Source organism: Nuphar pumila, chromosome 15 (assembly GCF_984573655.1).
Source record: "Nuphar pumila chromosome 15, dmNupPumi1.hap1.1, whole genome shotgun sequence".
Classification (NCBI taxonomy): Eukaryota; Viridiplantae; Streptophyta; class Magnoliopsida; order Nymphaeales; family Nymphaeaceae; genus Nuphar; species Nuphar pumila.
In genome coordinates this window covers 74107804-74129404 of record NC_143263.1, presented here as the reverse complement: position 1 = coordinate 74129404, position 21601 = coordinate 74107804, and the positions used below count along the sequence as shown (strand labels likewise).

General features: G+C 36.4%; 1 protein-coding gene across 1 annotated transcript; it reads left to right on the top strand.

Moving 5' to 3' along the window:
- The first annotated feature begins 8543 nt into the window (after window positions 1–8543).
- On the top strand, window positions 8544–19838 carry LOC149815614 (TMV resistance protein N-like). The gene is made up of 4 exons (XM_089989517.1): window positions 8544–9134; window positions 16224–17352; window positions 17537–19141; window positions 19259–19838. The coding sequence occupies exons 1-4, from the start codon at window positions 8635–8637 to the stop codon at window positions 19685–19687; spliced, it is 3663 nt and encodes a 1220-aa protein (XP_089845643.1). The 5' UTR covers window positions 8544–8634; the 3' UTR covers window positions 19688–19838.
- The last annotated feature ends 1763 nt before the right edge of the window (window positions 19839–21601 follow it).

The following is a 21601-nucleotide window of genomic DNA, read 5'->3' as shown; positions in this document are numbered from 1 at the left end:
TGTTTTTTAAGGCTGTCAAATAAATTTCATAGTGATTCAATCATGTATATATGTATTCTAAGACTGCCAATAAAAGTTCATAGTGATTCGATCTTGCATATATGTGTTGTAAGGTTGCAAAAAAATTATATAGTGATTCAATCATGCATATATATGTTCTAAGGTTGTCAAAAAAAACAATAGTGATTCAATCATGCATATATGTGTTCTAAGGGTGTCATAAAAAATTTATAGTGATTCAATCATGCATATATGTGTTTAAAAGGTGTCAAAAAAATTTATAGTGATTCATCATGCATATATGTGTTCTAAGGTTGTCAAAAAAAATTCATAGTGATTCAATCATGCATATATGTGTTCTAAGGCTGTCAATAAAAGTTCATAATGATTCGATCATGCATATTTGTGTTGTAAGGTTGTCAAAAAAATTACATAGAGATTCAATAATGCATATATGTGTTCTAAGGTTGTAAAAAAAAAATCATAGTGATTCAATCATGCGTATATGTGTTCTAAGGGTGTCATAAAAATTTTATAGTGATCCAATCATATATATATATATATGTGTTCTAAGGGTGTCATAAAAATTTATAGTGATTCAATCATGCATATATGTGTTCTAAGGTTGTCAAAAAAATTTATAGTGATTCAATCATGCATATATGTGTTTTAAGGGTGTCATAAAAATTTATAGTGATTTGATCTTGCATATATGTGTTGTAAGGTTGTCAAAAAAATTATATAGTGATTCAATCATGCATACATGTGTTCTAAGGTTGTCAAATAAGATTTATAGTGATAGTGCCTAAATCTCAAACAGTAAAAGATGCACGACGTCTCACATCAAGAAAATAATATCCAACCATGTGGACTTTTCTCACAATCAGATATGTTATACAACCATTTTCTTAAAAAATACTTTTAATGAAAACATATTGGTAGTTCTCTAGGCAATGAATTTTCCTAAAGCTGCGATATGCAATGTGCTTAGCCCAAGACAATGTAATCTCAAACCATGAAGCAATGAATTTGTCTGCTAAATGAAACGCTCATGTCATGTGACGGCATCTGCATGCGTCACGACTGACTTTCATCCAGTGCTTATCTTTGTCGAATTGCGCCTCCCCCAGATTTAGCTGTATCAGTCCAAATGGTCTCTCCCTCTGTGTGTGTGTGTGTGTGTCATATCGAATTAATCTCCCTTATTTCAAAAGAAAGCGTCGTCATAGATATTATGCACTTCCATCCCATTTCCATAATGGGAGCCTTGTATTATATAGTCGCAAAGGTCTTAGCATCAAGACTCAAATTGGTGGTATCTAATCTATTTTCTGATTTTCAGTTTGCTTTTATTTCTAATAGGAGAGTTCAACAAACATATATCTCGGCTTTAGAGGTCATTCATTCCATGCGCGTGAGTTGTACTCCTTACTTCGTGTTGAAGCTTGATTTTAATAAAGCATATGATTCTGTGTACTGACCTTTTCTTTTGCAAGTGGTGAATCACATGGGATTCGACAATCATTTTTCCAGATGAGTGTCAGAGCTCCTTACCAATGCACAAGCCATGGTGTCCATTAACGGGGTAAAGGGTGAGCAGTTTTCATTGCGATGCGGCCTACGATAGGGATGTCCGTTATCTTCGCTTTTGTTTAATACAGTGGCAGAAGGACTTGTGGTGGTTCTTAGATGCGTGCAGACAAGGGGCTTCGTACAATCGTTGGATATCCAAGGTTTTTCTGAGCATATTATACAATATGTAGACGATATGTTAGTCATTGGAAGAGTTTCATTATAGCAGATGTTTCGTGTAAAGCTTATTCTCATGTTTTTTGCAACTTTGTCCGGGCTGAGGCTCAATAAAAATAAGTGTTCGGTCAAGCTTCTGAATGGCGATCTGACCATTCAAAATGCGGTGGAAAAAATTTTCAACTATGCTTTAGGGCCGTTGTCGATCAATTACTTGGGGCTCCCCTTACAAGTCAAGCCAACCCCTAAAACATCATGGGCACCAGTTGTTGACAAGGTGTGTCTTAAGCTCCAATCTTGGCATGCCAGATATTTATCTCTTACAGGCAGAATTACTTTGATCAGGCATGTTTTGTGAGCGATTCCAAAATTTTTTATGTTGGTTTGTGCCATGTCTGTCAACGTTGAGTAACAACTTAAGCGTGCCCTGTCAAGGTTTTTGTGGCATGGTGTAAATGGACCTTATAAGAGGCACTTGGTGGGATGAGACTCGATCGTTATGCCAAGGACTATGGCTGGCTTAGGAATTTTTGCTTTGCGTAAAAGGAGTATGACATTGGCTGTGAAGCAGTGTTGGTTGACTCATACTTCACAGGATGCATGTGCAAACTTCCTCCGGCTGAAATATGGTCTAATCGATTCGCTTGCTGTTCGTCAGGGGGCTCGTGGACCATACACATCGCATTTGAGGAAAATGTGGTTTAGAGCATTGCATTTGTTTCTTGACAGGGATTTGGACATGGGGGTAGACAGATCTTGGCTTCAATGGGCAGTCTCGAATGTGGGAGTTTTCCATCCAAGACCATAAAAACTACACTTAAACCCATCCAACCACAAAAAAACAATGGTTAATATATGTTCATAAATATTAGTAGGGTCGAGAGCTCTCCTTTGAATTTATACATGTTTCTCTCTTTCCAAATTGCCCACCGAGTAGTTACAATTCAACATATACAATAGACCATTTCTTAGAGTGCAAAACCTGCGACGACCCAAGAAACAGGTCACAAGACCAAGACTCCAGCTAAACTTGGATGTGCACATTACTCCAAGAGGAATTAAAACCTTTTTGGAAAAAAGCACACTGACAAAATAAATGGTAACCTAATTCTTCACGTGAAGCTCATAAATTGCAGCAACTAATCACAAGTTGAACTCCCCACTTGGAAACATTATTGGCCATTTGCAAACCATCTAGTGATAAGATCCACGCAAAAACCTTCTATAGTGGGGAAGGACTAAGGGCACATTTGAAAGAGAAAAAGATGCAGAAAAAGTGATGCAAAACAAAAAATTGGTAGGAAATTTTTGACCAAAGAATTTTTTTTGCTGAGAGAGTTTTTTTCTAATAAGTACACTTTTTGATATGATACATTCCTCCACGGAGGATGATAGAAGAATGTTATCTACCAAGAGAAAATTTATTTTTATGCTCCCCCACCACCTATCTCACCACCACCACCCACCATCTCACCGTCACCACCACCCTCTTTCTCTTTTCTCTCATTTTTTCACATTTTCAACTCTTTTTTTCTCATGCTATACAAACAAGTGAAAAACTTTCTTTTGGAGAACTCATAGAAAAAACTCTCATAGGCAAAACTTATGTTAATGCAGTGTTGGATGGATACAATCCTTTTCATTGACAACCAAATTTGTATGCTTGTTTTAATATAATAAGCAGATTTTGGTTCAGTTGAAAGTAATATTGCATTCGACTTTGGCTACGGACCCAAATCTGAGTACGAGAAATCCAACAAGTCAAAATCAGTATAGCTTGTTGGGTTAGGATTGGGTCCATCTTCATTTAGGTGTCCCATCTTCTCTTGAGTTTCTTTTGTGCCAGTAGTCAAATATGTATTTGATTTATTTGAGCTTATTTTTGTTCATGTTTTAAATTGTAAGTATATTAGTAATGAGCTTTATACTCTTGTAGCAAGACATATGATGAGAAACATGAGAAAGTGAGGTTCTTCTTCATTGTTAAAAAGAAAGAGATTTAGGACTTATTCTACCCCCAAGAGATTCTTGTAAGCAATACGGTTGTATCCTTAAGCTTGGGAGCTTGAGAAGAAAGTATTGTAACCCAATTTCACATAGTGGATTTTTTGTGGTGGATCCATGCTCTTTCTTTCTTCCTTTTTTTGATAGGAAAGCTGGGGTTAGGCAGACCCTCAACAAATATCTCTTAAACCTTATGCGGCAAAGATATTCGAAACTGGGCATTCAGCTTGACACAAGATCCCGATGGGATACCACCTTGGTGGTACTGATCTATCTCTTTCTCTTTTAAGAAGGTTTTATACATAAAATAGTGTATTCTTTTCTTTTCTTTGATTTTTTTATTATATTATTTGTATTATATATTTGTTTTAGTAGAGGCAGTTGCACACTATTTGGTGTAGTTGAGGTTTATGTGAGGGTGCCTACCAAGTGTTTGTTGAATCTTCTAAGTGATTTACATAGAGGGAAAGTGCTTATGCTTGTTTTCGCTACTTTTGATTTTTCCCCAACAAGTAGTATCAGACCATTTATAATTAAAATTGCTTGATATTAGTATGGATTAAGATGAAAAACACAATACAAGGAATGGTTAGCTTCAATGAAAAGAGTTGGCAAATATGGAAGGTTAAGATGAAAGGTCTTTTTTATCCGAAGGACTTGCATGATCCCATCAAAGAAGATAACCCCAAAATCACATCGAATAAAGAATTAAAAACAGCTTGATGAGAAGACCATTGCTACTATTCACTAATGATTGGATGATGTAGTGTTCCACCAAGTGTCAAATAAGCCTATAACGAAGTCTTTATGAAAGAAATTTCATAATTATAAGAGAGAAAAACAATAACAAACAAGGTGTTTCTCATTCAACAACTAGTAAACATGAATTTCAAGGATCGCAGATGACAGAGCATCTTAATGACATGCACAACATTATACATCAATTGGCATATGTAAAGATGCCATTGGAGAATGAGTTGCAAGTGATCTTTTTGTTTGGTTTCCTACCAAAAAGTTATGAAACATTAGTAATTCAATATTGGATTGAGTGTTATTAAGCATGAGTCATGTGACTAATTGTTTGATGAATAAAGAGGTTTGAAGAAACTTAGCAAATACCTTTAGCTCACAAATCTTAGCAAACAAAGATTATGTGAGATCATCCCATAGAGAGCCACGTGTTCAAGAAAAGTTCAAGTCTAGATCAAAGTTTAGAAGTAAGCTTACTTTCTATTACTATGGTGGTGTCGGGCACTTCAAGCAATGTAAAAAGTTTAAAAAGGACAACAAAGAAGGAAAACTCAAAAAAAAAACAAAATCTAGTTCTCTATACATAATAGACTAATGAAGTTGGTAATGGTTCTCGATATATAATAGAAGAAAGTGGTGGTTGTCTCAATGTTGTAAACATCAACACCAATTGAGTTGTTGATTCAAGTGCTTCTTATCATGATTTTTTTTTACAGTCATTTCATGTCAGGTGTCACATGCCAAAATCCAGTGTCTTTAGCTTATTTTAGAGTTATTCTAAATCAAACTTTATATTTGGTCTTTAAAATGATATCATTAAGTTTTTTGTCTAAATATCAATTAAACTAGTTCATCTTAGCTTTTAAAAAAATAAAAAATCAGCTCAATGCAACATTGGAGTCAAAAGTTATAACCAAAACAAGGTGACTTGTTTTGTAAAAATCCTATTTTTCATATAGTGATTACTTCGAGCACATTTTTAGCAACTACGTCAATAAAATTTGATTTTATACTTAAAAGATGAATTAAAGTAGAGGATGTTATCTTTCCAACACATAAAACTACACCTCAATCTGATATCTTGTAGAAAGATATGGCCAAAATAAGTTAACATGTCGAGTCTATCTTAGCCTATTGTTGATGACAATCAAAGATTGTTGTTAGCTGGTCTTGAATTGTCGTTATCAGTTGGCCCAGACCTAGAGTGTTGTTAGCAAATCTCTAATGACACATAAATTATCATTAGTAGCTCTTGAGTATCGTTAGCAGCATATGTCGTTAGCACCATGTGTCATTAGCGGTTCATTTGGTCCAGAAACAAACATCAGTTGAGGATAAACTTTAGAAACCTTCCATCCTCATCCCTCAAAGCCTCTAGAAATCATTCAATGAATCTAAACCTCATTGTGGAACCCTTAGAAACCTATCTATCCATCTACTCATTCTAGTGTTTTAGCTCTTAAGTTAGAAAACCTCCAACTCATCAGAGAAAGTCTATCCATCTATCAACCAATTAGATCTTGCCCCATCATTCATGAATAGATTTGGTTTTTTATTTTAAACCCAAATTTAATTTTGACATGAGGTTGATTTTATGTTTGAAGCCAATGGAGTTGATGAATTGTTAGAGGTTAAATTGGATCAAGTAACTCAGCAGATCCAAATAATGGTTATCCTTTTCATATGTTAATGGTTGAAATTTGACAAAAAGTCAACAAATTTTTTTTTTAAAGGCAAGCCGGGGTTAGGCAGACCCCTACCAGTTATACAACTATACCATTGGGTTTTGAACCTGCAATGTCCCAACACAAAGTAACGTGCACTAGATGGATGTGATGAAATGACATTTGATTATTCACTTCAAAATTATATTCATATCAAAGAAGGGTTGGCCTTTGTTTGTTTAAGAGCTTTTGACTCCCTTTACAAAATGTAGTTAGGCCATTAGGGCTGGTAAATGAACCAAGCAGGTCGGTTCTTGTGTTCAGTTGCAAAAACTTTTAGTTAAATATTTTGATCAATTGAGACTGATATGATTGGATTCTATTTTATCTGAGTTATTGTTGGGAAGAATACTTTTGCATTTGGTTGAAGTTTGAATTGGGGTCTATTCTATATATTATTAGTTGTTCTATTATGAAGTGTTAAGCATCATTTTTTGAATTTGTTTTTGTTAAAAAAAAATAGAAAGGATGATCTTCATCTGACTCCACATTGTTCGTTTCAATAGGACTTCTCCACAGTTCATGAAGTTGAATATAGCTCCTTGTCTACTCAATTCAGCCCAAATCTAACATGTTTTTCACCTCTCTGTGTCCAATTATTTCTGATAAGTGAGTTAAAGATTGAAAAGTACAGATCAAGCATCGTTAATGGGAACTGGGTTGTTGTTCCACTTGAACAGGTTAGTGTGAATTAAGATGGCACGTGTACTTGCTTACATATTCATATTTTGATTCATTTTTTGGTCATTTCACATGTACCTGAAAAACCATATTTCATGTTTTCGGCTTCAAGATGTTTCTCTTCTTTTCCATAAAGGATAGGAAAACCTCCCTCGGGATCATAGACCTAGTCTCCCAGGCTAAGTCAACCATACTTACGGTCGCTTTCTCTATGGTGTAAACCTATGGCGCACCCCTTGCCCCTAGGGAGTCACCCAACTTTGACAAAGAAAGGGATAAACAAGTGCTTACCCTTGACTTTTATCCCTTGCTCTCATTAATGCAACTTTGGGTTTGTCTTGTGATATGAACAAATTTGATAATCTTTGGTCAAGTTTTCTCAAATTTGAGATTCAAATGTATATGAAAATGTTTTCATGCAAACCTCAACAAAAATTGCTTTTTAAATGAACGCCAACAACACTCAAGCATAGGCAATAATTAAACCTTCGCTATTGTGTATAGGGTTGGTGAACATGCAAGTCATATTTGGGCTCATCTTGTTTACCAGTGGATTGAGCTTGGTGAACATGCAAGTCATATTTGGGCTCATCTTGTTTACCAGTGGATTGAGCTCGTGTTTGTATTCAGACTAGCCGAGCTCAAGCTTGGCTTATCCTTGAATGAGACGAGCCCAACATGAGTTGGCTAGTGTAAAACCATTTCATTTTATTTGTACATAAAATATATATTTTTTTGTATATGGAATATATATATATATATATATATATATATATATATATATATATATATATATATATATATATATATATATATATATATATATATATATATATATATATATATATTGGAGAGAGAGAGAGAGTAATATATAGATCATTTTGGTCTTGTACTAAGCGCCCCTTGATGAAAGCTCTTTGCAAATTACTGATAACACAAGATGACCAACTGCAACTTAGTTGCCAGCACCTTAGTCACGATGCTATATGGTGCCCCTAGGATTGAAATGGGCCTGAATGATGAGATGTCAATAGCGTTCTCCTTTAGGCAATAGAATGATTTTTGAACGACCAAACACTTTGAGCATATTTTATATATCGAATGATTAAATGAATTGGGGATGTGTCCTCCACACATTAGTGATCTGTCGTGGAGATTTGCTCAACCATAATGAAATGAATAAGAGAGAAAATTACATAACAAATAATAAGGAAAAATACTTTAATGCCTCGTAGAGAAAAGATAAGATATCACAATGATAGGCAGGTTGACTAGACAAATCAACGTGCACTGAACTTGGACCTTGGGCCAAAGATACTGCCATCCCATGAGTCTCGGATCGTGATCATCTCCATGTCAAATGACAAACTACAGCATCCCTAGCCACAAAAGCAGGAGCCCAAGATGAATCATGATCGACAATTGTGGTTTTGTGTGAAAGGTTTTAATTCCCTTTCTGATAAATATGGACTTGGATCTTGTGAAATATGGTCCAATCAGATTGGGATCCGAAGAAAGAGGTGGTTGATCTGATCGTTGACTAGCATGAGGCGTTCGGCATGTAAAAGGACAAACTTGTACGCCCTCTATGGTTCTCTCCTCTATTATAAAAACCCAGACGGTGAGTGGAAACTCAGTACATGGAGAAGGATTTGTTAACATTTCTCACCCTTTTCCTCTTATTGTCAGAGAGCATTAGTTCTCACTAATTGATACCAAGCAAGCAATGGAGGCAAAAAACAGTGAAAGAGGAGAAGGGTCATCCTCATCAAGGGCTGACGGATGGGAGTTTGATGTATTCATAAGTTTTAGAGGACCCGACACCCGCAACGGTTTCACTGGGCATCTCCATGCAGCCTTAGTAGACAAGGGTATTCGTGCCTTCATAGACAGTGAGGACTTGGAGAAGGGAGAGAGGGTGGATGAGCTATTTGGGTACATCCTGAGATCCAGGCTCTTTGTGACCATCTTCTCCAAGGGCTATGCCGGTTCGAAATGGTGCATGAAGGAGATCGCCAAGATCGTGAAGTGCGGAAGGCTGATCATTCCCGTCTTCTTTGATGTAGAACCAACCCATGTTCGTAATCAGACAGGACCTTTTGAATCAGCATTCACAACTTACCTGAATAACCAGACATTGGAACGAGCGGAGGTCAATGGATGGAGGTACGCATTGAAGAAAGCTGGGGAAATTTCCGGGTACAATCTTATGACAGACACAGATGGGTGAGTAGCCTCTCTCTCTCTCTCTCTGCGAGTGGTTTTGACTCTAACCGCTTAGATGTATTCAACATGCTCTATTTAGGATAAATGGACTCTTAGATCATGTGTTTTTTTGGCAAAAAAAACATGTTTCTATTAGTCAAGAAAAATCAATATATTCATTGCCGCTGATTTTTAGATATATGAAAATATCTGTATACAGGTCGGATTCTGGCATTCCAAAAGCCTGTTACCACTAAATAAAACATGTACATCACGTCTATGGTGTTAGATGTGGCAAAAAACAGAGTGAAGCTTTCTTAGGTGGTTGTTTATATATATATATATATATATATAAGGAGAGAGAGAGACACCGGAGGTGGCCAATGGGCCAACTATTAAAGGTGGCTGAGAGAGAGAGAGATAGAGAGTGTTGAATAAAGGCAATAGATCCATTGTGTATGGTCTCACAAATGGAAATTCGAAAGTCACAAGATAGTGGGTGCATAAAAACACCATTTTTTAGGCCAAAAGTACATTTGAAGTGGATCTGATTATTTGAAGATAAAAAAGTTTTATGTTTCATAAAATCCATCTTTTGAACAAAACCTCAAGAATACATTGGTCAAAATTGGGGTGTTCACAAAATCACATCCATACAGTTAGATTCAAGACAAAAGAACAAAAAACAAATGAAAATCTCCCTTAAATCTATATAAATCAAGTGAGGACCACCATAGAAGCAGTCAAAAAAAAAAAATATATATATATATATATATATATATATATATATATATATATATATATATATAGAGAGAGAGAGAGAGAGAGAGTAATTGTGGATGGGCAAATGTCGAACAAAATACCAGAAGCGTGGTTGTGTACCGCACATAAAAGGGACATTTAGGGTCTTTGACCAAATTAAAGACTTGGCCAGGAAAAAAGGTCTTTATCGATGGTTGTGACTGCCTCTAATTACTTGAATTGCACAAAAAAATAGTGTCGCTGATCGTATGGTGCCCTTGCATCTGACATAACAGTGAATGGAATGTTGTCCACTATATATATATATATATATATATATATATATATATATACTGGGTGAACCTATATTTTCATGGGCTTTTTATTCTTTTTTCTAGCTAAAATCTAACCACACGGATGTGATCCACATGCTTGGATTTATAGGGACCATCTCTTAACTCATCCAATTATGATGCATAAGCAAAATTATGTAAGGCATGAAAATCAACAGCTCAAAATTTTTATAAATATTCAGGTAACTAAAAATTATCTTTTTTGGAAAAATATACAATCCAACAGTCGATTCCTAGCAAATTCATCATGTTGAACACATCTGCATGGTGAGATTTGCAAAAGAAGTGTTAGAAATATTTAGCTCCCACAATATATATAGGAAAGGAGGACTCTGCAACCAATGGAAGGTCTAAAATCTACAACTGATGATAATCGATGGTGTTCCTTCTCTAACGATCAAGTTTTTCATTGACCAGACTTTACATATTGAATTTTTATTATTCATTTAGTGAGTGACATGTTTTGGATTGTGAATTTTAAATGTTTAGATGTGTTTTTTAAAGTGCTAAAAATCAACAGCCCACAATACTTTGTATTGTAATGTTTTAAATGAATTGTGAGCCATCGATTTTCACATTTTGAAAAACATGTTTATATGTCATAAAGTTTTTGTGTAAAACATATTTCTTGCTAAATAAATTATAAAGAACTAATATATGAGGCCAGATCTATTAGATGCTCAAGCATTGGAGAAGGGGAGCTGTGTCGATCATAATTGGTTGTAGATTTTGGACTTTCGTTTGGTTGGACAGTCCCCATTCCCTATATATAGCTAGGGCCACCAGAATGTGAGAATTAGAGTGAACCAACATTTTTATTTTTCTTTTGTTATCTTTCTTTTCTTGAAACCGACCACACTAATGCAATCAACACACTTGGTTTTAAAAGGATAGGCTCTTATATCATCATTTTACTATACAACAACAACAACAACAACTACGCCTTCATCCCAAAACAATTGGGGTCAGCGATATGAACCAAAAAAGAAATTCATTTTGGGTCTTCCACATGAATCATTTTCCTCCAATCATTTCTATCCAATGCCATGTCCTCGGTGAGGTTCAAAGCATTCATATCCTTTCCTATCATCTCCATCCAAGTCTTCCTAGGCCTACCCCGACCTCGTTTAACTAATATATTTTCCCATTTCTCCAACCTTCTAACTGGAGCATCATTAGGCCTTCGTCGAATATGTCCAAACCACCGTAAATGATTCTCTCGCATCTTATTTTCAATGGGTGCAACACCTACCTTCTTACGTATCTCCTCGTTCTGAATCTTATCTTTTATTGTATTTCCACACATCCATCTAAGCATCCGCATCTCAGCTACACTCATTTTTTGAATATGATGTCTCTTGGCCGCCCAACATTCCGTACCATATAGTAAAGCGGGTCTAATAGTCGTCCTATAAAACTTTCCCTTCAACCGCAATGGCATTCTACGATCGCACAACACTCCAGTTGCACTTTTCCATTTCATCCACCCAACCTTTATCCTATGATTTACATCTCCATCAATTTCTCCATACTTTTGAATGATGGATCCCAAATATTTGAAATAATCATTCACTGGAATTTCTTGCTCACCAAGCTTCACTACACTCCCATCACTACTTCGTTGCTTACTAAACCGACATTCCATATATTCAGTCTTACTCTTACTCAACTTAAAACCTCTAGCTTCCAATGTCTGTCTCCATAATTCTAACTTAGCATTAACCCCAGCTCTAGACTCATCAATCAAAACAATATCATCAGCAAACAACATACACCACGGTACATTTTCTTGAATTGATCTCGTAAGCTCATCCATCACTATCGCAAATAGGAAAGGGCTTAAAGCAGATCCTTGATGTAACCCAACCGTTATCGGAAAATTGGTTGTCACCCCTCCATAAATGCGGACATTGGTTACTACTCCTTCATACATGTCTTTAATTATACTAATGTACTTGAGAGAAACACCTTTCTTCATCATTGTCCACCAGAGAACGTCCCTAGGTACTCTATCGTATGCCTTCTCTAAATCAATAAAAACCATATGCAAATCTTTATTCCTCTCTCTATATCTTTCAATAAGTTGTCTAAGAAGATATATAGCTTCCATAGTTGATCTTCCAGGCATAAAACCAAATTGATTCTCCGATATCATGACAACCTTCCTCAACCTAGACTCAATCACTCTCTTCCAGAGTTTCATAGTATGACTCATGAGTTTTATACTACGATAGTTTGTGCAATCTTGTATATCACCTTTGTTCTTATATAAAGGCACCAAAGTACTCTTCCTCCACTCATTAGGCATCTTATTTGTTCGCCAATGAAGTTAAAAAGATTTGTCAATCATTCTAAACCTTTCTCTCCCAAGCATTTCCAAGCCTCGATAGGTATACCATCTGGGCCAACTGCCCTTCTTGATTTCATTTTCTTCAAAGCCTCTGCAATGTCTTTCTTTTGAATCTTGCGCATGAAGTCACGATTTATCTCATGAAAAGGAATGGAGCAGTCTCCAAGATCTTGAGCATGACTATCATTAAATAGCTTATCAAAATAATCTTTCCACCTCTCCTTAATCTCCTCATCTTTGACTAAAACCCTTTGCGTTTTATCTTTGATACATCTAACCATACCCAAATCCCTCGATTTCCTATCTCTCATCTTTGCAAGCCTATAAATATCCTTATCGCCTTCTTTGGTATCCAACTTGTCATAAACCTCCTTATATACCTTAGCCCTCGCGTTTCGAACTACTTTTTTAGCTTCCTTCTTAGCTATCATATACTTCTCCAAATTCTCATTATCACGACTCTTACTTAGATTGCTATAACACTCTCTTTTAACCTTAATAGCTAATTTGACATCCTCGTTCCACCATGATGTATCCTTACCTATCGGTGCACCGCCTTTAGACTCACCCAATACCTCCTTAGCCACTTTTCTCATGCCACCCGCTATCTTATTCCACATTGATTCTGAATCCTCCTCGAGACACCAATTAGCTTCCTTAACTACCCGCTCTACAAACATTCCTTGTTTAGCTCCTTTCAGTGCCCACCACTTAATTCTAGGATCTATCCTATGTCTATCCCTTTTGCGACATTGTCTAATTCTAAGATCTAAAATTAAGACTCTATGTTGTGTAGCTACACTTTCTCCCGGTATAACCTTACAATCGATGCAACAACCCCTATCTCTCTTTCTAAGTAGGAAAAAATCTATCTGACTCGTATTAACCCCACTTTTAAATGTTACTAGGTGAGACTCCCTCTTCCTAAACCAAGTGTTTGCTAAGATCATATCATAGGACAAAAAAAAATCTAAAATCCTTTCTCCACTTTCATTTCTTTCTCCTATACCATAGCCTCCATGGATACTCTCAAATCCATCCCTACTAATGCCTACATGTCCATTAAGGTCACCGCCGATGAAAAGCTTTTCTCCATAAGATATCCCTTGTACTACTCCATCTAAATCTTCCCAAAATTGATGCTTAATGGAATCATCTAAACCGACTTGAGGGACATAAACACTAATAATATTAATAATATCCGTACCTAATACTAATTTAATAAGTAAAATTCTATCACCCTTCCTACGGACCTCAACTACATTATCTATAAATTGACGACTCATAACAATCCCTACTCCATTCTTATTCCTATTTATTCCTGTATACCAAATCTTATATCCCCAAGGTTCTATCACTTTTGCTTTCTCACCTACCCATTTGGTCTCTTGTAGACACAAAATATCAATCTTTCTCCTACACATAACATCTACTAACTCCACCAACTTACCAGTTAAAGACCCTATGTTCCAAGTGGCTAACCTAATTTTATGGTCTTGGACTAACTTCATTTTACTATGCATAAGCAAAATTTTTGTCTTGAAAATCAATGACTCAAAATTTTAGTAAATATTTACCCGTGCAAAATCATACTTTTTCATCGACAAAACATGATCCGATAGCGAACACCTAGCAAAGGGAGTGTGTTGAACATATTCACAAGGTTGGATTTGTAGAAAAAAGTTGAAAATACTAGTTCACATTCTGATTCTCATATTTTCATATTATATGTGTATGTGTTTGTGTGGCGTGGTGGCAGCGGAAGAGGTTAGGAGAAAGCATTGAGGGACCTTGTGACTAAGGAACTCCCTAATTGAAACACATAGTGGGAGGTTGTTTTAAACAAATTCAGGCCCATGGATACGTTTGCCATGGTCAAAATAATAGTGATTGACTCTTGGATTATATCTTTTCACTCCACAAATATGATTTTATGAGTGTTGAAAATTTGTTAGATTGTAAGCAATTGATTTTTCAGCTATACATAGAATTGCTAGAATATGAGAACTACCATGTGAACTGCATTTCTAACACTTTTTTTGTAAATCGAACTATGCATATGTGTTTGTCATGGTGATTTTGCTAATAATCTACTGTTGGATCGTGTATTTATAATGAAAAATGATGATTTTCGGATGCTTGAATATTTATAAAAATTTTGAGCCATTAATTTTCAAGCATCCTCTCAAAACACACACATGCCGTACATACTGATTCCATACCAAGATATACACACTCTTGTTTGTATGGATCTATCCCTCAGTTGTTAAATCTAATTATATAGATGTGCTTATGTTGGCTATTTACTATGTTAGAATGTTTTATCATGTTTAATTTACAGTAAGATTTTGTTTTTGAGATGCCCACAAATTGACATAGAACATCATATTTGTGGCAACTTCAATATTTGAAAATAATATATAGAATATGCAAAACATGATCCAAAAGTTAGATTTTGCTTTTGAAGCTTAAGATTACATAAATCAAAGTGCATACCAACATTAGTTATGGTGGTACAGTATCACAATAGGTTCATTGCAAGCATGCCTACCACAGCCTATTGCAAGCAAATAGGGTTTCCCGGATTGTTTTTCACAAATCTAACCCCAATGATTTGTTCCACATGGTCGATTTGCTAGAAAAAGACACTTGGATTATGTTCTTCAATAAAAAATATGATTTTTTATGCCTTGAATATTTATGAAAGTTTTAGACTGTCGATTTCTAAATCTTATAAAAACTTTCATGTGTGTTGGAATCAGTTGGTTCAAGAATTGACTCCTGTAAAATCAAGCATGCAGATCCCATTTGTATAGTAAGATTTAAGGAAACATGAAAAACCCTCTCAAAAACCCTGTAGGCTGGATGTAAGCCAGAAAAGTGGTAGGCAGTTGTACAAACATTTTTCTGGCCTACCAGCAGCCTATTGAGCTTTTGAGGGTTTTTTTCTACGTTTTCTTAAATTTGACCATACAAATGTGACCGGCATGCCTGATTTTATAGGAATAGACTCTTGGGATCATCCTATTTTGACACACAGGTAATTTCTAATAAGGTTTAAAAACATTCAAGACTTAAAAATCATGTTTCTTATTCCAAAAAGACATTATCCAAGTGTCCTTTCCTTGCAAATCGTCCATGCCAAGCACATCTTTATGGTCAGATTTACAAATAAAAAACCTGAAAATGCCTGTTTTGTGGCAATAGATCATAAAAGTGGTAGGCAGAAGAGGTTTTTGAGATAGTGGTAGTAGACTGACAGTATTTGTGCTCAAGGGAGATAGGGGCGGCCGTGGTGTTAGTGATGGAATCACTGGTTGTTTTAACAGTGTTGGGGTTGGAGCAGTGGTGGTATTGGTGATAATTATTAAATATCAAAGCAGGGGCAGTGATGGTCAAAAAGAGAGCGAGGAGGAGTAGCCTTTCATTAATTTTTTTTTTTAATATTTTTTATATTTATTAAAAATTAGCGAAATCGGCCCTGCAGCGTATTGAAATTCTGCCAATACCGTATCGGCAAATACACACCCATATTGATAACATCGGTCCCACAATAAGGAGACGTGCACTGACAGCTTCTACCAACCACGGGGAGCTCCCGTTGGGACATCGTCAACGTTTAGTTGCTACTTTGTTTAATTGTCTTGTGGCTTTACATATTGGCAGGGACGAGGCGAAGCTGATTCAGCTTATTGTGGAAAGGATATTAGATGAAGTAGACAACGCCCCTCTCGATGATGTGGTCAAGTATCCTGTTGGTCTCGATTCTCGAATAGCTGATTTGATGCAACTGTTGGAAATTGAAAAGCTTTCCTCATCCTTCAAGAAGGAAATTGAAGCTGATGAAGTAAGAATGATTGGGATATGGGGAAAGGGCGGCATTGGAAAGACAACCCTTGCCAAAGCTGTCTACAATATTTTGTTTTCCAGCTTTGATGTCTGTAGCTTCTTTGAAAATGTTAGGGAGGAAGCGAATCAAGCCAATGGACTCATCCGCTTGCAAGAACAGCTGTTTCGTCATCTCCTCAAGGAAAAACATACACGTATCAGTAGCATTGGTGAAGGTGTCGAGAAAATAAAAAAACGACTTCGTTATAAGAAAGTGCTTCTGGTTATTGATGACGTTGATCATGAAAGCCAAATTGATGCAGGTTGCCAGGATTGGTTTCGTACTGGAAGTAGAATCATCATAACTTCAAGAAATAAGGAGGCATTAATTGCAGGTGGAGTGAATGAAGGTGATATCTATAATCTTCAAGAGCTGAATGACGAACAATCCCTCCAACTCTTTTGTTGGCATGCATTTGGGAAAAGTGGGCCAATAAGAGAGTATACCAAGTTAGCAGAGGAAATTGCATCTATTGCTGGTGGGCTACCCTTGTGCCTCACAGTATTTGGGTCACATTTCTTTCATATAGAAGAACCTGAAGAATGGAGAAAGATGCTAAAAAAGATGAGAAATGATCAACATAAAGAAGTTCATGAAAGGTTAAAAATAAGCTTCGATGGGCTTGACAAAAGAGAACAAGTCATATTTTTGGACATAGCATGTTTTTTTATTGGGAAAGGCAAAGAAAATGCAATTCTCATGTGGGAGGATTTTGATGATGCTATCAATGTCTTAGAACGCAAGTCCCTGATTAGTATAAATGAACATACAGGTGAATTTCAAATGCATGACCAAATTCGAGAGATGGGAAGAAAAATCGTGATAGATCTGAGCACTGCAAATGCTGGGGCGAGGAGCCGGTTGTGGGATGATGATGTGACATTGAGGGTTCTAAAAAACATGCAAGTAAGTAAAGAGTTCAATAAATGCTTTCATTTTTTTTTTATTTCAGTTTTTATTCAAGATTTTGAGTCTACTTTGTATATATCACATGGTTGGTTTGCGCATTTCTTTTTGCAAAAATCAAAATTAAAGTCACATGGAGTTCCCACATCCTATACTGAAGCTGATTTTGGCCTTTTCATTTTAGGGAACAAATAATATTGAAGGCATCGTTCTCCATCTAACAGACGACACCACCAGAAAATGTTTGAACACGGAGCAATTTAAGGAGATGCATAATCTCAGACTACTCCATATGAGCTGTGCCACACTCGAAGGACAATATCATCATTTTCCTAAGACAATAAAATGGTTGGAGTGGAGGCGATGTCCCTTGAAGTCATTGCCAATAGGACTTGATCTGGAGGAAGTTGTTATCCTCGACCTATCTTCTGGCAACATTACCAAAATTTGGAATCAACAAAGATCAAGTGACATGATGGATCCGTCTCCAAACATTTCTTCTGAGGTTAGTTATCCATATAACTTCGACAGATTGAGAGTCCTCAATCTGGAGTCATGCAACAATCTCATCACTATTACAGATTTTACTAGCATGCCCAATCTTGTGAAGTTGATATTGGATGGATGTGTTGGGCTGGCTGAAGTTCATGAATCGATTGGCCATCTTAGGAGCTTGGCTTACTTGAGTATGCGAGGTTGCAGACGTGTGATGAAACTACCCGATAGTGTTTGCCAACTGAGTTCTCTAGAAACACTTGACCTTTATGGATGCTCCAAAATTTCATCTTTGCCTGAAGGGTTGGGACATTTGACATCACTAAAATCCCTAATCCTCAGTTGGACTCCACTAAGGCTTTTGCCCGATAGTGTTTGCCAACTGAGTTCAATTGAAACACTTGACCTTGTTGGATGCTCCCGAATTTCATCTTTACCTGAACGGTTGGGAAATTTGACATCACTAAAATCCCTCATCCTTCGTAGAACTGGCATAAGGTTTTTGCCCGATAGTGTTTGCCAACTGAGTTCTCTTGAAACACTTGACCTTGATGGATGCCAAGAAATAATAAGAATTCCAGAATCCATTGAGCATTTGACCAACCTCCAAATACTCGATGCTAGTTATTGCCATCAATTAGAGGCTTTGCCAAGTTCAATTGGCCAAGCAAAGAATTTGGGAAAGCTCTATTTAAGTGGTACTAGAATTGGAGAGGTGCCCAATTCAATTGAATCATTGAGAAATCTCCAGCAATTACATATAGATGGTTGCAATGGTATTACGGGACTCCCTGATGCTTTTGGAAGCCTTACAAGTTTGAGGGTGCTGAAAATGGGTAATCTCAAACTCGAAGCGCTGCCTCCTAGTTTTTTCCATCTGCACTCGTTGGAGGAATTGATTGACTTGGACTGTAACTGGTTACAGGGGACAGAATGGGTTGATTTTAGTAATCTGTCTTCATTAACTACATTAAAGATCCATGGGTTTAATGTTCGCAGCCTACCAGAAAGTTTGGATAGCTGCCCTCGACTCCAGATACTGGAACTAGTTGAATGTGAAAGGCTGCGGTCTATCCCTCCACTTCCGCCGTCACTATTTTGTCTCTACACAAGTGGTTGCGGTGCTTTGAGAACAATCTCAGATGTCTCGAATTTGAGAGCCTTGAGAATATTACGTTTCCAAAATTGCGGGAAACTTGAGGATGTTCCAGGCCTTGAAAATTTGAAACGCCTGGAAGAGTTGTATCTTGTAGGATGGAGAAACCTTCCCGATGCTCTATGGAACAGAATAAAGGTAATAACTTCCTTGGCATTTGAAAAAAAAAAAGTCCCGTGTTGGTTTTACTTGAAACATGGGTAGTGGGTTTTCCACAATCTTTGTTACTCATTGATTTCCTCATTTTTTGTTCAGGAGGCAAGCTTTGAACGTTTGACAGAGTTCGCGATTTCGGGAAGCCTGAGGCTTTCTCCATCCGAGCGGGAAAGGATGTCTTTCGTCCTTCCCAAAGGGTTGAACATAAGAATGGTTAAAGTTAATATAAACCCACACTACTATCCATTGCAGGAACCAACTGGTCATATTGAATTCGTGGAGGATGGCCGTTCGATATTTCAGACTACCGTGAAACTTGACAAGAGGACACGCAGGGAAACATGGGATGTTAGAATTCCCTTCAAATTAGGAGAGGAGGATGAGAATGAGATAAGGAGGGTAATAGGGAATGGAAATGAATACTACGTGATGATGCATCTCCCAGTCGACAGTGGCCCCATGATAGATGGTTTACTCACTATTGGCATCTCTGATTTCGATTATTCTTCCCTATTATTTGGATATTAGGTGCAATGTATGATTGAACACTTTTAAGTGTGCTGCTGCACCTGATCACCCATCATCTATGGATGACAACATGTGAGATGATGTGTAGCAGCATACTAAAGTGCAGACACATAAACTAGGAAGCTTCTTTAGTTCATGAAACTTTGCCTTATTTTCGTTGCTTTTTGTCAAATTATGTGGCTGGTAGTTGCCTGTTCTCAACATTTCTTCTGTTGTTTAGTATGCTATTTAAAATTTAAATTATTTTCTCTTTCAATAATTTAAAAATGATTGGTCAATGCCCATACTTGATGTCAGGGTCCAAAAGTATCGCACCAACTCAATAATTCATCCATTTGTTTAAGCCTATTTGCCAGTATATATGTAATGTCAACAAAATTTCCAAATAAATAAAAAGAGGAATTTATTATTTCAATGAATTTATACTCACAATTACAAAGGAAAAAAGGGTGAAGGGCAAAATCATAATTTTACTGTTTACTTTCGGAGTTTTAAATATTGAATTGCATTCATATCGAAATTTTAAGAAAAACGGTCTTGATCTCATGAAAATCAAAGTTATAACGCAAAAGCTTCCGGCAAGTTTTGAGAGCATGGTGGTAGTTTTTACCAAATTTTAGGGACAAATATGACATGAAAGTCATAGTTGGCCAGGCTCGGTTAATCCCATAAAATTTTTCTTTATTCAAAACCATTCCCTTAAGTATAGATTAGCCTATAAATGAAATAAATTTTTCATTAAGGGTTTAATTAGAAAAAGAAATTAGCTTAAGCAACTACATTGAAAACCTAACCAAATTAAGAACTAACCTAGTTAGATGTTGGTTGAGCTTTGGAAGACTGGACTTGAGTTTTTACCCAAGGTCAAAACCCATATAATCCCCACCATGGGCCCGCCATGATTTTGGCCCATGGTATTCCAAAAGGGAAAGGTGCCCCCCCCCCCCCCCCTTTCCACTTGGCTCAAAACCAAGTGGCAAGCTCTCTTTGCCGCTTGGCTGCACCCTATCACCATCTACCTCCTATAAATACCCCCCTCCTTTTATTCTCTCATTCTCAGCGCAAAGCTCTCCATCTTTCTTCTCTCCCCCTCTCTCTAGAGTGGCATCGCTCTTGTGATGGTTCACTATCTTCCTCTTTAGTTCCCATTGCCTTGATTCTTTTTCTTAGCCACTAGGCTAGACACAACTCTCTTAAGTTCAGATTTAACCTAGCTCAGACTCTCTCTTCTAAGACTTAGCTCAGTTTTGGTTAAGCCTAGGTTTGACCAAATTCACTACTAGGTTCGGACCTAGCTCGCCCAACTTCACCTTCCTCCACCAAAGTTAGGTTCTTCCCAACTTAGCTCAGTCCAGTAAGACTCGATTCTGCCAACCCCCATTAATGAAGTTACGCATTCAGATGAATCATTGAAGCTATCATAGTATTTTCGAAGAAAAATTCTCCTGAGTTATTTTAGCAATTTTTTAGTTTTTTTGATAAGCATTCAAAGGTAGGATCTTTTCTTGTCAAATGCTCATTAAATATATTATTTTGATATATATATATATATAATTAAATATATTCAATTATTTTCTTTGAATATCTGCTTTATCATGACTTCTCAAAATAATTGTTTGGTCACTGATATTTTCTAAGAAGTATGGGCATTTTACAAGTAATGAGTGCTTCTCAAGAAAATAAATATTCTCAAGAAAAAATGAAGAATTTTCAAAGATAAATACTTTCAAAGCATTTACTTTACAAAAAAATACTACCTTGAAAAAAAATAAATGATTTTTCAGATAAATATTTCACAAGGATCTCGTAAGACAAGAAATGCTAGATAAAGATTTTTAAAGGAACTAATCCTTAAATAAACAAACATTTGGATAATATTTCTTATAAAAAAAACTATCCTTGATTATTATAAAC